Source organism: Aricia agestis, chromosome 2 (assembly GCF_905147365.1).
Source record: "Aricia agestis chromosome 2, ilAriAges1.1, whole genome shotgun sequence".
NCBI classification, from domain to species: domain Eukaryota; kingdom Metazoa; phylum Arthropoda; class Insecta; order Lepidoptera; family Lycaenidae; genus Aricia; species Aricia agestis.
The window spans coordinates 14,021,376-14,035,563 of NC_056407.1; the positions used below are offsets into that span (position 1 = coordinate 14,021,376).

General features: G+C 36.4%; 2 protein-coding genes across 5 annotated transcripts in view; both read left to right on the forward strand.

Annotated features, from left to right (window-relative positions):
• LOC121740042 (dynein axonemal heavy chain 2) overlaps positions 1-14,188 on the forward strand; it is an 81,846-nt gene that overhangs the window by 26,604 nt on the left and 41,054 nt on the right. For 3 of the 4 annotated variants that reach the window (XM_042132746.1, XM_042132748.1, XM_042132747.1), the window contains 9 exons: positions 4,584-4,727; positions 5,366-5,464; positions 6,514-6,733; positions 7,055-7,217; positions 7,910-8,088; positions 11,521-11,713; positions 12,021-12,162; positions 13,493-13,630; positions 13,894-14,112. In XM_042132746.1, the coding sequence (XP_041988680.1) occupies positions 4,584-4,727; positions 5,366-5,464; positions 6,514-6,733; positions 7,055-7,217; positions 7,910-8,088; positions 11,521-11,713; positions 12,021-12,162; positions 13,493-13,630; positions 13,894-14,112 (1,497 nt within the window). Of the gene's footprint in view, positions 1-4,583; positions 4,728-5,365; positions 5,465-6,513; positions 6,734-7,054; positions 7,218-7,909; positions 8,089-11,520; positions 11,714-12,020; positions 12,163-13,492; positions 13,631-13,893; positions 14,113-14,188 lie in introns of those variants that run through there. The other variant, XM_042132749.1, reaches the window with a different exon arrangement.
• On the forward strand, positions 1,824-4,392 carry LOC121740044. Its single transcript, XM_042132751.1, has 3 exons — positions 1,824-1,925; positions 2,015-2,272; positions 4,091-4,392. Exons 1-3 carry the CDS (start codon positions 1,875-1,877, stop codon positions 4,256-4,258), a joined length of 477 nt encoding a protein of 158 aa, XP_041988685.1. The 5' UTR covers positions 1,824-1,874; the 3' UTR covers positions 4,259-4,392.

Here is a 14,188-nt window from a genome sequence, read left to right on the forward strand (position 1 = left end):
ATATTTGAAAAAATATCAATATCGGTCTCGATAAATCGTGAAAAAAAATATCGATATATCGGTCAAATTTTTCGACCAATTTGTTTTTTTTTTAATTAATTTATAGTCCGTCAAAAAAGTGAAGAAATTAAAAAAAGTTTGTCCTTGGATCGGTATGTTTATATTTTTAATAAAATTTTTGTTATTTTACCGATGGCTTGACTTCGTATGTGCTAATTTAGTTAATAATTAGACAATAAATAAGATTTGTGATAGAATAGAATATAACATGGCTTGATTTTCGACATTTAATCAACATAGAAATTTATCTTTTATTTATCTCCACATTCATTTTATCTTTATTCTAAAAATATAAAGAAAAGTTCAGTACCCAAAGAGTAAAACGGGATCCTATGGGAAATCGCAGACGACAGACTTTTTGTGCGATTGAGTCTGCCGTCTGTATGCCGACTGTATGGCCGACTGTATGTATCTCCCTATTACTGACTTCGATGTCTGTCTGTCTGTCTCCAGGCTGTATCTAAATAACCAATATAGCTAGACTTCTGAAATGTTCACAGATTGTGTATATCTATTCCCGCTATCTATATATTAATACGTGAGCCAAAAACTTTGTATCCCTTTTGACGAAAAATGGGGAAACGTATGTGAATGAAATTTTGCATAGCTATAGTTTATATGGTGAAGGAGTGCATCAAGCTAAAATTATTTTGAAATTATGCTTTTATCATACATTTTTTTAACAAATAAAACATTACACACACTACAACACACACACAAGGAAAAATGACAGATTTTTGAGTGACAAGCCTTTACATACGAATTATACTCTTTTATTTTCGGTTGAAGTCTGTTGACAACAAGGTGACAAATTGAAAATGGATTATAGTTTTTTTTTATTGAATCTTAGATACTATTAGACAATGCTTACACGGCCACTGGCCAGTCTCAGATCAGCTGAGTCCCAGAGACAAGAGTAGAAAAAAATATTATGATAAAGTCAATATTTTTTTACAAAATATAGGTAGTAGTCCTAATGTCGTTGAAACTAAGGTCGAATTTCGACCATTGGGCGATCTCTAGTAACAAAAAATACTTAAAACAAAATAAATTAAATATTTAAGGGAGCCCCAAAATAAACGTGATTTTTTTGCTATTTTTTGCTTGATATCAATAATGGCAAAAGGTAGGCACTTGAAATGTTCACAAAATACTTGTTTGTATACATACTTTAATAATAATAATAATTATTGATGGTAAAATTAAAATAAACACTTCCTGCGCGAGTACAACTAGTATTTGTCCGATTTTTTGGTAATTTTTGCCCGATATCAATAATGGCAACTTAAATAATAATGAATAAACTTAAAATAAATTAAATCGTTTTATTAAAATTATGGAGGCTCCTATATAAAAAAAAACCATATTTGCCTATTTTGTCTCTATGTACTATAATACATAGAGACAAAATAGGCAAAAATGATTTTTTTTATATAATATTTAAAAAAAAACATTTTTGATATCAATATAATATATAATATAACAGGACGCTCACTTATAACATCTTAGTTTATCGATATCCTCGACAAATATCAACCGAGTGTCTCATCACTATAGACCGCCATGTTTAGTTCTTGGTAATATGGCGCCGGCCACACTTTTTTGCAGTTATGTCACTTCCATCTGTTTCCTTCTTTATTGGTCAAAATACACATGTGTTTGACGTTTGTTAATTGTTTTTGTATAGCTTGGTAATAATTGGTATAGCTAAAACAATCTAAACACATACTTTATTATAAACTATCTAAAATTTCATGGAGTTAACACTATAGGAATAATAAATTATTAATAATTTAATAAAAAAACATAAAATTATGATTAAAGAAGATATTGCTAAATGTCATTTTGTACCTACAAGTTCCTTGGTAAGTATAATTTTATAAAGAAAAATTAATATTCAAAGTATTCTTGTCTAGATTAAATAATTTGTCAGTAAATTACATTATGTTTTCAGAAAAAAGTCATACAATTACTTGATATTCCTGTTTCTTCTTATGATACAAGATGTAAGCGCAATCTTGTACATTTACAACAAAGAAAGTCAAACTACAGTTTGGAAATAAAAAAGAAGTCATGGTTCCATTTGTATCAAATAGCACTCCGGCGAGCTATATACTCACATGATTGGGATCGCCTATCAATATTGTTAAAGAAGTCTCCCATTCAAGAACATGCTTTGAGGACTGTCGATGATTTAGTGCTTTACGTGAGGGTTCGTACATTTTAATAATGTTTTGATGTCGGGTTGCAGAGTGTCTACATAAAATCATTATAATATATAACCAGACTTTGAGTGTGTATCTGACCAAAATTAAGGAAGATGGCTTGTTTTTATGTGATTTTTTTAAAAATATTAGACGCATTGGTTGGACTGAAGGAAACAGGGCACTATGGAAAAGACAAAAATTTTTCGTCAAAATTTTAACCTCTTATAACCACCCTTTTTGAATATACCAATCGGTAGGGGGCGCCAAGGGGAGCAAAAAAGCTCAGATAAACTATTCTCAAAAATTAACCCCTGTCGAAAGACAGGCCGAAATGTGACACTCGTTAGTATGGAGAAAATCCTTAGAAAAATTTGGCTAAGGTTTAGGAACCTACGTCAATTAAATGTTAGTGACATGGGTTAAGGAGGGTTGTTTTGTTCGTTGTTGTTGAAATTTTCGTAATCTTCAGATAAGATCATCTGTTTTCTGATGTTTACGAAGTATTTTTAAGGCATCTCAAAGCTGTGATGAGTGGGTCTTACTTAGCTACTCACCCACGGATACCGAAGGGGGGGGGGGGTCGCAGCCCCCCGCCAAAACAAAAACAAACACAATCCAGAAAGTCCAAGTCCAAAAGTAGGTTAGGTTAGGTTGGAACTTAGACCACAACACCCAGAAATTTTACTAAGACCACAAACCCGTCGACTTTCTTTTGTAGTAGTTTGTCAAATTAATTGGGGTAGGCTTGTAAACATTTAACAACAAGATTATGATAATTTTAAGGAGTTGAAGTATTTTCGCCATACGAGGGTCACATTTCGGCCTGTCTTTCGACAGGGGTTGATTTTTGAGAAAAGTTTATCTGAGCTTTTTTGCTTCCCTTGGCGCCCCTATAAAATAAAATAAATAAAATAAAATAGCTCTTTATTCTGTGTTTACAAGTTTTCTTTACAAGTTTTTTGGTTTAATTGTTCACATCAAAATATATAATCAGTGTTCAAAAGTTTGATTTATTAGATTTAACACAGTGTTCCTCTCAGCATAGGCCTCCTCCAACGACTTTAACTATTTTAATTCTTTTGAAAGCTGTCTCCAGTTTGTGTTTTAAATTCTCTCGTAAGTAAGATAATATGTGTACGTCTGTGTTTCCCTGACAGCCTGTGACAATTTTTGATTGTAGAAGGATTGCTAAGTTCCAAGTTTAGTATTTCTAGTATGTCAGTGATTCCTACAAATACTATAATATCCTAAAGAGTTCTAGTGTTCAAAGTTTTAATTTGGAGACTTTTGCATCTTTTCTTGTTCGTTGAACGGTGATGGTCTGACGTCTCACGGGGACCAGCCGGATTGAGACCTTTTCTCTTAGTATTTAAAAACATAGTTGGTTGCTATTGTTTGCTTCCGGAGGCGACATTTGTTCTTGCGCGGTTTATGTTTTGAAATGCGTTAGTTTTATTTATTTTTGTAGCTGTGTTGCTGCTGCCAGATTGGTCTAGATTTTTTGATGGTGTTTTTGATGGGGACCGTTTTCTTTTGTCATTGCCAGTTTTCTGGCGCCCCTATAGATAAGTCTTTTTCCCATAGTGCCCCGTTTCCTTCAGGCCAACCGAAGCATTGCATAAGTATGTATTGTCAAACTTAAGTTTGATATGAATAGTCATATGACTAGAGTTTAGATGAGTCTTTGATTGGAAATGCAGAAGAGTCTGGCTATTTTATTTAAATATCCAGCTAAGCTATTAGGTTTGGTGATCTGGCAACCTTAGGTAATTGTATTGCTGTTGAAATTGTGTCTTTTAGTAAAACATTTTATATCATTTCAGGCGCTAACAATACTTTTAATGAATCATCCGAGTGCCAAGACTCAATCTTTGCTAACTGATTTCTTGCACATGGTGCTGGCGTGCCGTTCAGGTGAAGATAAGAAAGCAATTTATAAGGCCTTGCTTACACTACCAGAAAAAATGTATGGCAGAAGTAGTTACAAATGATGATTGGAGCAATTAATAAAACTGAAGTTTTTAAAATTTATATTGAACTTTTTAAGTTCTTTATTTTATGCTAAGTAAGAAAAATATTTCTTTAAGTTATAATAATTATTAATGTAACAAAGTTTAACTATGTTACAATCAGGTATTCATTTTTTTTGTTCCACATGTGAATATTTCAATGATAATTTAAATTAAATAAATAATACCCATGTAATGTATGTGTTTTATTTACAGAGATAATTACATGTTTTCTAAACATATTACCAATGTAAATGATTTTGTGTGTAAGCTTTTTAAAAAATGCTCCAAATAGACAAAATTGCAGAATTCTGTGGGGCAGCCGGTGGCCAAGGCAATGATATCTGATGATGGTGAGTGTATAGAATGGAAGCACAACTTGGTGCTTGATGGACCCTCGGAAACCTGGCTACTTGGTCTTGAGCAGACAATGAGAAGTGTGTTAAGAGATGTAAGATTATTACATTTTTTTCCTAACATTATTATTTATTAGGTCTTATTATACTGTACTGCAACTGTAATGTGCACAGAAATTAATCAAGATTTATTTCTGTGGTAATGTGTAAAATTAAGAAATAAATCTTGATCATATCATAATTAATAATTCATAATAATTTTACGTGGGAGAGCCATGCTTCGGCATAAATGGGCCGGCTCGACCGGAGAAATACCACGTTCTCACAGAAAACTGGCGTAAAAAAGCGCTTGCGCTGTGTTTCGCCGAGTGAGTGAGTTTGCCGGAGGCCCAATCCCCTACCCTATTCCCTTCCCTACCCTATTCCCTTCCCTACCCTCCCCTATTACCCTATTCCCTCTTAAAAGGCCGGCAACGCACCTGCAGCTCTTCTGATGCTCCGAGTGTCCATGGGCGACGGAAGTTGCTTTCCTTTAGGTGACCTGTTTGCTCGTTTGCCCCTTATTTCATAAAAAAAAACATTTTACTACATAATTTATGGAGTAAAATGTATTACATATGAATTATGATATTTTCTGTAATGATACCAATAATACAATAGAAGAAACACAAATAAAATTCAATAACGTTTTTAAAGTTGTACTTGTAATGCTATATTTTTCCTCCTGTTTTAGCGACTTATTTTGACTCGAGCTGCATTAAGAAAATGTAGATATCAAAGAGAGCAGTGGATCAATGATTGGCCTGGTCAACTGGTCATTACAAGCAGTAAGGTTAGTTTATAATATTTTTATTCTGCTGGGGCTGGTGTCAACTCATCAACTCATATAATAATAAATAGAACCCTAGACAAGTTAACCTTTAAGTTAATGGAATCCCAGCAAAAGATACTAATCCTAATCCCAGCAAAAGATAATACGTGGGAGAGCCATGCTTCGGCACGAATGGGCCGGCTCGACCGGAGAAATACCACGTTCTCACAGAAAACCGGCATGAAACAGCGCTTGCGCTGTGTTTCGCTGAGTGAGTGAGTTTACCGGAGGCCAAATCCCCTACCCTATTCCCTTCCCTACCCTCCCCTATTCCTTTACCTTCTCCCTACCCTCCCCTATTCCCTTCCCTTCCCTACCCTCCCCTATTCCCTTCCCTTCCTTACCCTCCCTTATTACCCTATTCCCTCTTAAAAGGCCAGCAACGCACCTGCAGCTCTTCTGATGCTGCGAGTGTCCAAGGGCGACGGAAGTTGCTTTTCATCAGGTGACCCGTTTGCTCCTTTGCAATTCACGTTTATTTCATTTAAAAAAAAGGGAGAGGCGCGTGAGGGTAGTGCAACATATTTGGGTTGATTTGAATCCAGCTGGAACCATTATCCCTGAAAAAAACTTCTATCTAAGGCTCAATTTCACTAACGACTGTTAACAAGCTGTTACACTAACAGACGGTGGCATTGGGCCTTACTCTACTTATTATAAGCAGTGACGGATTAAGACTACTTGATGCCCTAAGATACCTGTGTACCTGTGTACCCCCCCCCCCCTAATTCGTAAGTCAACTAGAATCGGTATTTAAACTAATCTTTTACCACCTAAAAACATTTGTTTCTTCCTAGAAACATTTTGGTGTGTTTTTTGGTGACGTGAGAGTGAGACGTGATGCCCTAAGGACGAATGATTTTTGTCCTTCTTCTGGTGCCACCCCAGACGTGATGCCCTAGGCAATTGCTTAATTTGATTAGGGGTTAATCCGTCACTGATTATAAGGATGTGTATTATTAAATAAGTTAATATAATAAACATGGGCTTAATTAATTTGTTAACAATAGATTCAGTGGACTTCCGACTGTACGCGAACATTGTGCCGATGTGAGCTCATGAAAGAGAAGAAACCACTGAGGAAGCTGCGAAAAAAACAAAATCAGATCCTAAGCACACTTCAGTCTATGTCTCGGAAGGAGATTTCGAAAATTTTACGCTGCAAAGTTAATGCGTTATGTGTGATTGAGATTCACTCAAGAGATACAGTTGATAGGATGTATAAAATGGGTAAGCTTCATATTATTGAATGTTTGATCCTAATTCTTTAGCTAATTACCTTGCAAAACTACGAGAATACAGGCAAACGCAGACTTGTGCTTGTGGTATGCGACGGCCGACGCACCGGTTCATCGCCGCAAGATTGCGATTCACGAGCAGTGCAGTTAGATCTGCGTTTACTTTAATAATCATGAGGAGAAAGCAGAATATATTGTATTTTTTCTTTATTCAAATACTTATACCCACTCCCGTGTGGCTTATGGCTAGATAATGTTAAAATTTTTGTATAAGTTTGTTTAGGAACTAAATACCAATTTCTGTCCTTTATAGGTTGCATGAACGTGACTGCGTTTGAGTGGTTCTCCCAGTTAAAGTTCTATTGGGACAGGGAACGAGAAGACTGTTATATAAAACAGACGAACACTAGCATGGTCTACTCGTACGAGTACATTGGAAACTCTGGTCGATTGGTGATTACTCCGCTCACTGACAGGTTTGTAGCTTATGTTATGTATGGGTCAGGCCGCCAATTTTTGCTGATGTGGCGTAGAAGTATTGCGTAGGTAGCGTTGACACTTCTACGCAATGGTGACGTTGGGTGGCGTAGAATAGTGGCGAATAATTGTAAGGGTAGTAATACACATTTTTTTTTGAAAAATATATATATTAGTCAACTAGCACTTAACACTTACACACACTAAAATTTCTTTCACGGCAATTATATTTACCATAAATTCATTAATACGTATTAACTTTAATACTTACTTCACCTATTCGTCTTAATGTGATAAACATTTTAAATAGCACATATTATTTTATATAATATTTTTAGCAATCAACCGCAAAACTGATGTTTTTAATATTTTAATAACACAAACAAAGAACACCTGTCTGACTTGGCTTTTTTAGTTTGAAAACAGATTTTTTTCTCTCTCTTTTACTCGCTTAGTTGCCGTGTTGAAGCTTCATCTATCCAAGAATATATGAACTACGCATAATACTGTTTTATTGACGTAGTCACCATGTAGCTCGGCTTTATAGTTTTCTTGTTATTAGTTACAGTCTCTCTTCCCCCCGCGTCCCTCTTACCCCACCTGACCTTAAATCACAAATTCTATGCTTTGTAAGTACGTGATTATCGACGTAGATTATACTTTTAAAAGCTACAACAAAACGTACCAATAGATGCTACATCACGCTGACTACCGCTCTGCACCTGTTCCGGGGCGGCAGTCCCCAGGGCCCGGCCGGGACCGGCAAGACTGAGACCACGAAGGACCTGGGCCGAGCGCTGGGCAGATGGGTCGTCGTCACCAACTGCTCCGACGGCCTCGACTATAAGTCTATGGCTAAATGTTTTTCAGGTTAGAGGACTTTGTTTCTTATGTCTCACTAGCTGTTGCCCGCGACTTCGCCCGCGGGTGAATCTACTCAAAATGTTATTTTTGGCCAAAAATTGTGTTTTTTAAAAAACCCTTAAATATTGCTCTGAATGTTTCTGGTGTTAAAAGGCACCGAAATAGAATTCCCTTTCTGTAAGAGTCACGAATAAAAATTAAATAATTTAAGAGATATTTAATATTAAGTAAAACCTGTTGTTCATGACAATGACAAAATTTGTGGAAAATGACGTGTTAACTTAGAATAATGTAAATTTGTTGAGAATAATGATTATTTTAAAAATCTTATCCATATTCGTGCTGATTATATTATTATTTTGACGACCTCTGTGGCTCAGTGGTGAGCGCGTTGGTAGCTCAAGCCGTGCCAAGTCGCGGGTTCGAATCCCGCCGACGGAACAAACAGTTTTCAAAGTTCCTGGGTCATGGATGTGTATTAAATATGTGTATCATATAATAAAAATCTTAAATATATGTATAGTATAAAAGTATTAAATATATTTCCGTTGTCTGGTACCTGTAACACAAGTCCTTCAGGTACTTACCACGGGACCAGACTGACGTGGTGTGAAGCGTCCATAGATATTATTATTATTATTATATATTATTATTATAAACGCCTCCGTGGTCCAGTGGTTAAGAGCGTGGCTCTTGACTCATGGGTCGTGGGTTCGATTCCCGCGTTGGAAACATTGTTAATTGTTATTTCCAAGTTTGGTTAGGACTTAGGACATTGCTGATCACCTGATTGTCTGACACTCAGAACAGGAAAATAAGGTCTGACAAGTAAGATGATTTCATGCGTCGGATCACGGATGGGCATGTAAAAGTCGGTCCTGCGCATCTCTCGCCAGTCGTGTCGGTCGTCCGTCCCACTGGGTCATAGTAAAAGGAGGGGAAGTAAGTTGGCCGAGATTTTGTTGTGTGCCGTACAATGGCGACGCATTGATACTATGGCGCACACATACAAGCCGCGCGCGGTGCCGAAGATAACTTACTTCCCCTCCTTTTACTATGACTAGGTTATGAGAATTAAAAGGAATAGAGAGCGCTCATGTGTACTGCGCACACACTTGGGCACTATAAAATTACTCCTACGTAACTGGCCTGGTTTCATTAAAACCAGCCACCGTCACCGAAACCGGTGTGGTATTATTATTATTATAAGTAAAAAAATAGGATTTTCAATAAAACTTGTATGTTAGTAAAAGTATTGATTTATTATAAAAAATAAAAATGTATTCCCTAAAATATAGCTAATACCAAAACCTGCCTTAAAAAATATATTCTACCTTTTCGAGTCACCTGCAATAAAATATGTACACCTGTAAATAATAATAATTCTGATATTTATTATTTCTCAAATAATATTTTATTACCAAACGTTCCGCGCGGCTTCGCTCGCGTAAATTAGATATTTCACAGACAAATTAGGCCACAAAAAATAGCCTATGATCCTTCACGTGGTCAATTTCTTAATTCTTATCAGTTATCTGTACCAAATAACAGAAAAATTGCTCCAGTAGCTCGTGAGATAAGCCCTTTCAAATAATTTGCCCCGTTTTTTCCATATTTTCCTCTATTTCTTAGCTCCTATTAGTCTTAGCGTGAAAAAATATAGCCTATAGCCTTCCTCGATAAGTGGGCTATCTAACACTGAAGGAATTTTTCAAATCGGACCAGTAGTTCCTGAGATTAGCGCGTTCAAACAAACAAACAATCTCTCCTGCTTTATAATATTGAAGTATAGATAACATTTTTACTACTTTTCTTACTATTCTACTACTACTTTTCGAAAATGTGTCAAATAACTACCTAATTATAATATCGACATTGCATTGATTCGATATATTTGTCCCTGTTTTCCAGAAATACAGTTACAGATTTGGTCATTATTCTGAATGATCGTCGTTATGTTTTTAGGGCTATTCAGGAAAATGACGCTCAGGAAAATGACAAATTCACTAAATTCGTTTATAATTAAGTATTGATATAAAGAAAACTAAGAAAATGATTAAGAACTTAGAAATGTTGCGGGCCTTTATAACTTGGCATAAAAAAGTAGTGAAAAACAGACAAATGTTGGCACACATCGAGAAAGGTGAATGACGTCTTATTTGGAAATTTTTGTAGAACGTATTTCAAAGACTCACCTGCATAAAACGAAGACCTCTATCCACACCAAAGCACTGCGATCAAATAAAGTGAGCCAGCAGATTTTATCGCAAAATAGGTTTCAACCCGTCACGTTGAGTATATCGGCAAGGCATTGAAAACAAACAATGCGCAGGACAATGACGCGAATTTTATGAACATTTTAAAAATAGAATTTTTAGTTTGTTTAATGTAAGTTGATGTGTTATTTGTTGGTATCGAATAGTTTATTAGTTCTTTATCTTCAAATTAACACTAAGTTTTTAATCCTTTCTAGCTCATTTTTTTTATAAATAATAAATTGTAAGCGGCAGTATCGAAACGACACCCAAAAATTTCAGAATTTGGTACTTTTTTTATAATAACTTTTGAAATATTAACTCTACTTTCAAATAGTTTTAGCAGCATTTTCGTAAGTTAATTAGACATTGAAATTTGTAATGTTACATCAAATTTACGAAGGCGTTTTGGACCCAACTTCGAAGACATGAATTAAGTCTCTCTCAAATATTCGCCCCCGCGTGGACTTCAGTTAATAGCAAAACAAAAAAAAAATACAAAATTGGTGTCAAAAGCTTTTATAAAAAACCCTGGTACCCCTTAAATCAAAACACCCAAAAACAGCTGTGCAGTGTGCACATAACTTATTTCATTTTTTAAAATTAAACTTTATTTAAGTATGCCAATTGCCAAACAACTTTACCCATAAACTATTTATCATTGATGTGTTTAAAGGTTACGTCACTGCATAAATAAAGTACTGACTATAAATCCGGGGCTGGGTTTGGCTAATACGACGAAATATTTATACGTGGGAGAGCCATGCTTCGGCACGTATGGGCCGGCTCGACCGGAGAAATACCACGTTCTCACCGAAAACCGGCGTGAAACAGCGCTTGCGCTGTGTTTCGACGAGTGAGTGAGTTTACTCGAGGCCCAATCCCCTACCCTATACCCTTCCCTACCCTCCCCTATCCCCTTCCTTTCCCATCCCTACCCTCCCCTATTACCCTCTTCCCTCTTAAAAGACCGGCAACGCACCTGCAGCTTCTGATGCTGCGAGTGTCCATGGGCGACGGAAGTTGCTTTCCATCAAGTGACCCGTTTGCTCGTTTGCCCCCTTATTTCATTAAAAAAAAATTACCGTAAGTGTTACATAACACCCTCTGCAGTGTAGTACGCCTATGTCTCGGTCTTGGGTACAGACGGTAAAAAGACGCGTAAAGTTTATTATTCCAATAGGAATAGCTCAAAGTGGGTGCTGGGGCTGCTTCGACGAGTTCAACCGAATCAATATCGAGGTGCTCTCGGTCGTGGCGCAGCAGATACTGTCCATACTCCAGGCGCTCTCCCTACACCAGAAACGGTTCACTTTCGAGGGCACCGAAATCAAACTCGAAGCCAACTGTGGCATCTTCATAACTATGAATCCTGGGTTAGTATTTAGTAGGTATATTGATCGGTTCTGCGGACACATTCACAATTTTTGTTTGACTCGATGGATTCGGCAACTATCCCGCGTATGTTGGTATGATTGGTTTAGTCACGACTGAGCGTTGGCCAATAACTGCGTATTAAGTTTTCAAATTCGAGTCGAAAGGACGAGAAGGAACATAATTTAAGACTTTGGCCGTCTTTCTTACCTCACCTGTCAATATCCATCAGAGTTTTCTCAAATTTAAAAACGTCAATTGCCCTATTGTAGCTTAAACTTGTATTTGAGAAATGGATCTTATTTTTAGGTATGCCGGACGAACAGAACTGCCAGATAATCTCAAGTCGATGTTCCGCCCCATAGCGATGTGCGTTCCCGACTCGCTCATTATTGCAGAGAACATTCTCTTCTCCGATGGATTTAATGCTTATAAAGTTAACGCTAAAAAGGTAAACTACAGTTAGTTTCGAGATGCCGAACTAAGGTTGGTATAAATAGTCAGTACTCAAGATGCATCTCGGTCTCAAGACATGGTTCAGGCTCTGTGATTGGTTGGCTCATGGCTGTCAAAATTTGGACCAATCACAGAGCTGAACCGCGTCTTGAGACCGGGTCGCATCTTAAGTACTGACTATTTATACCAGCCTTCAAATCAAATCAAATCATTTATTCACAGAATGCAGTATATTTACAACGGTGTTATCTTATTTATGTGATGCTTCCATTCTACCATTAAAATGGTGTGTGAAACTTATTAATTATACATTTATTTTATCAGCATCAATTCAGTTATCTTTTAAATTAAAATATTATTAATTATAAGTCGTAACGTAATAAATAATTCGTCAAATAAAATAAAAAATAATCAATGCAAAATATAAAATCTATTAAATAATAATATATTAATTCATCTAAAATATAATTAAGGCCTACAATACATTACAATAATTCATCAACATTAAAATACAAGTCATACAAATAACAATTCATCGATTAAATTATATTCATAAAATTGATAATATATTAAAAAAAATATTTAATCAGTCAAAGTATTCATTTAAATTATAATTACATTTAGTAAGGAGCCAGAATTTGAGTGTATATTTAAAGTTTAAAGGTAACTCTCTGATATTCTTTGGTACGCTATTATACATTTTTATGGCCATAACATTACAATTTTTTTGAAACAAAGAACTGTTACAGATTGGCACCTTGAGTCTGGTTGGATCTCTAGACATGTATTTTCTATCCTCGTCATTTGCCGAAAGGAGGTCAATATGTTTTTTTACAAACACACCGCATTCTAATATGTATAGATCTATAACAGTCAGTATTTTATATTGTCCAAAATAAGGTTTGCATGTATCTAAAGGTCCGATTCCGCTGATGGCTCTAATGCATTTCTTTTGAGCTATCAAGACTCGATTTATTTCTGTAGTGTTGCCCCATAGAACTATGCCATACCGTAACAGAGATGCTACGTATCCATGGTAGGCAGTTAGAGCCGCTTCCCGGCTAACTGTTTTATAGTCGTTAAGGCCCACCGCGTACCTAAAGTTGTGTCAACTGTCAAGCAAAATGTTCGTGTGAAAATAAACTGAGTCGCCTATCAGTCAGAAATGTTGTATACGATTTTTCGCCTGTTGCATTACTGTCGCGAGATTGAAAATCGCCTGTGGGTCCTATGCCCAAAGATTAATTATATCTATACAGGTCATTAATTCAGGTCATTTACGCTCTACTCAGTAATCATCGGATGACAAATCACGTCTTTTGTAGGTGTTCACTCTATATCAGTTGGCCAGTCAGCAGCTATCAAAACAGGAGCACTACGACTTCGGTCTGCGGTCGATGGTGGCGCTTCTGCGGTACGCGGGCACGCAGCGACGCGCGCATCCCAACCTGCCCGAACAGGAGGTCGGTGTTTGGTACTTATTACACTGCACTGGTAAAATGATGATAAAATATGCCTATTGGCTTTACAAATGCCTTACTAAGTTCAATAAAAAAAAAAAACAATATTTTATTTAATAACTTAACTTAAAAATAGAGTTGGGCTAATGAATTAATTTTTATATAATTTGCAACCGGACTATTCCCTGCCATGTCAGGGAGACAATATGTATAAAGCCTTTGTGCCTAACTTTTTTTACATTGAAATAATATCACGTATATTTCAGATGGCAATCCTAGCCATGCGGGACATGAACGTAGCTCGTCTCACGGCGAAGGATGTGCCGCTGTTCGACGGCATCATGCAGGACATATTCCCCGACGTCGTCATACCCACACTCGACTACGAGGTCCTAGAGACCGCTCTCACTAAGGAGATGAGAGCGGCTGGCCTGCAACCGATACGATCAGCGCTGCTTAAGATCATACAGATATATGAAACAAAGGTACGATGAGATTCAAGTGAAATCTACTTACTTAAAGAAATGTCTGACGGCAGACTTAAATCCTTTACTATAGTTT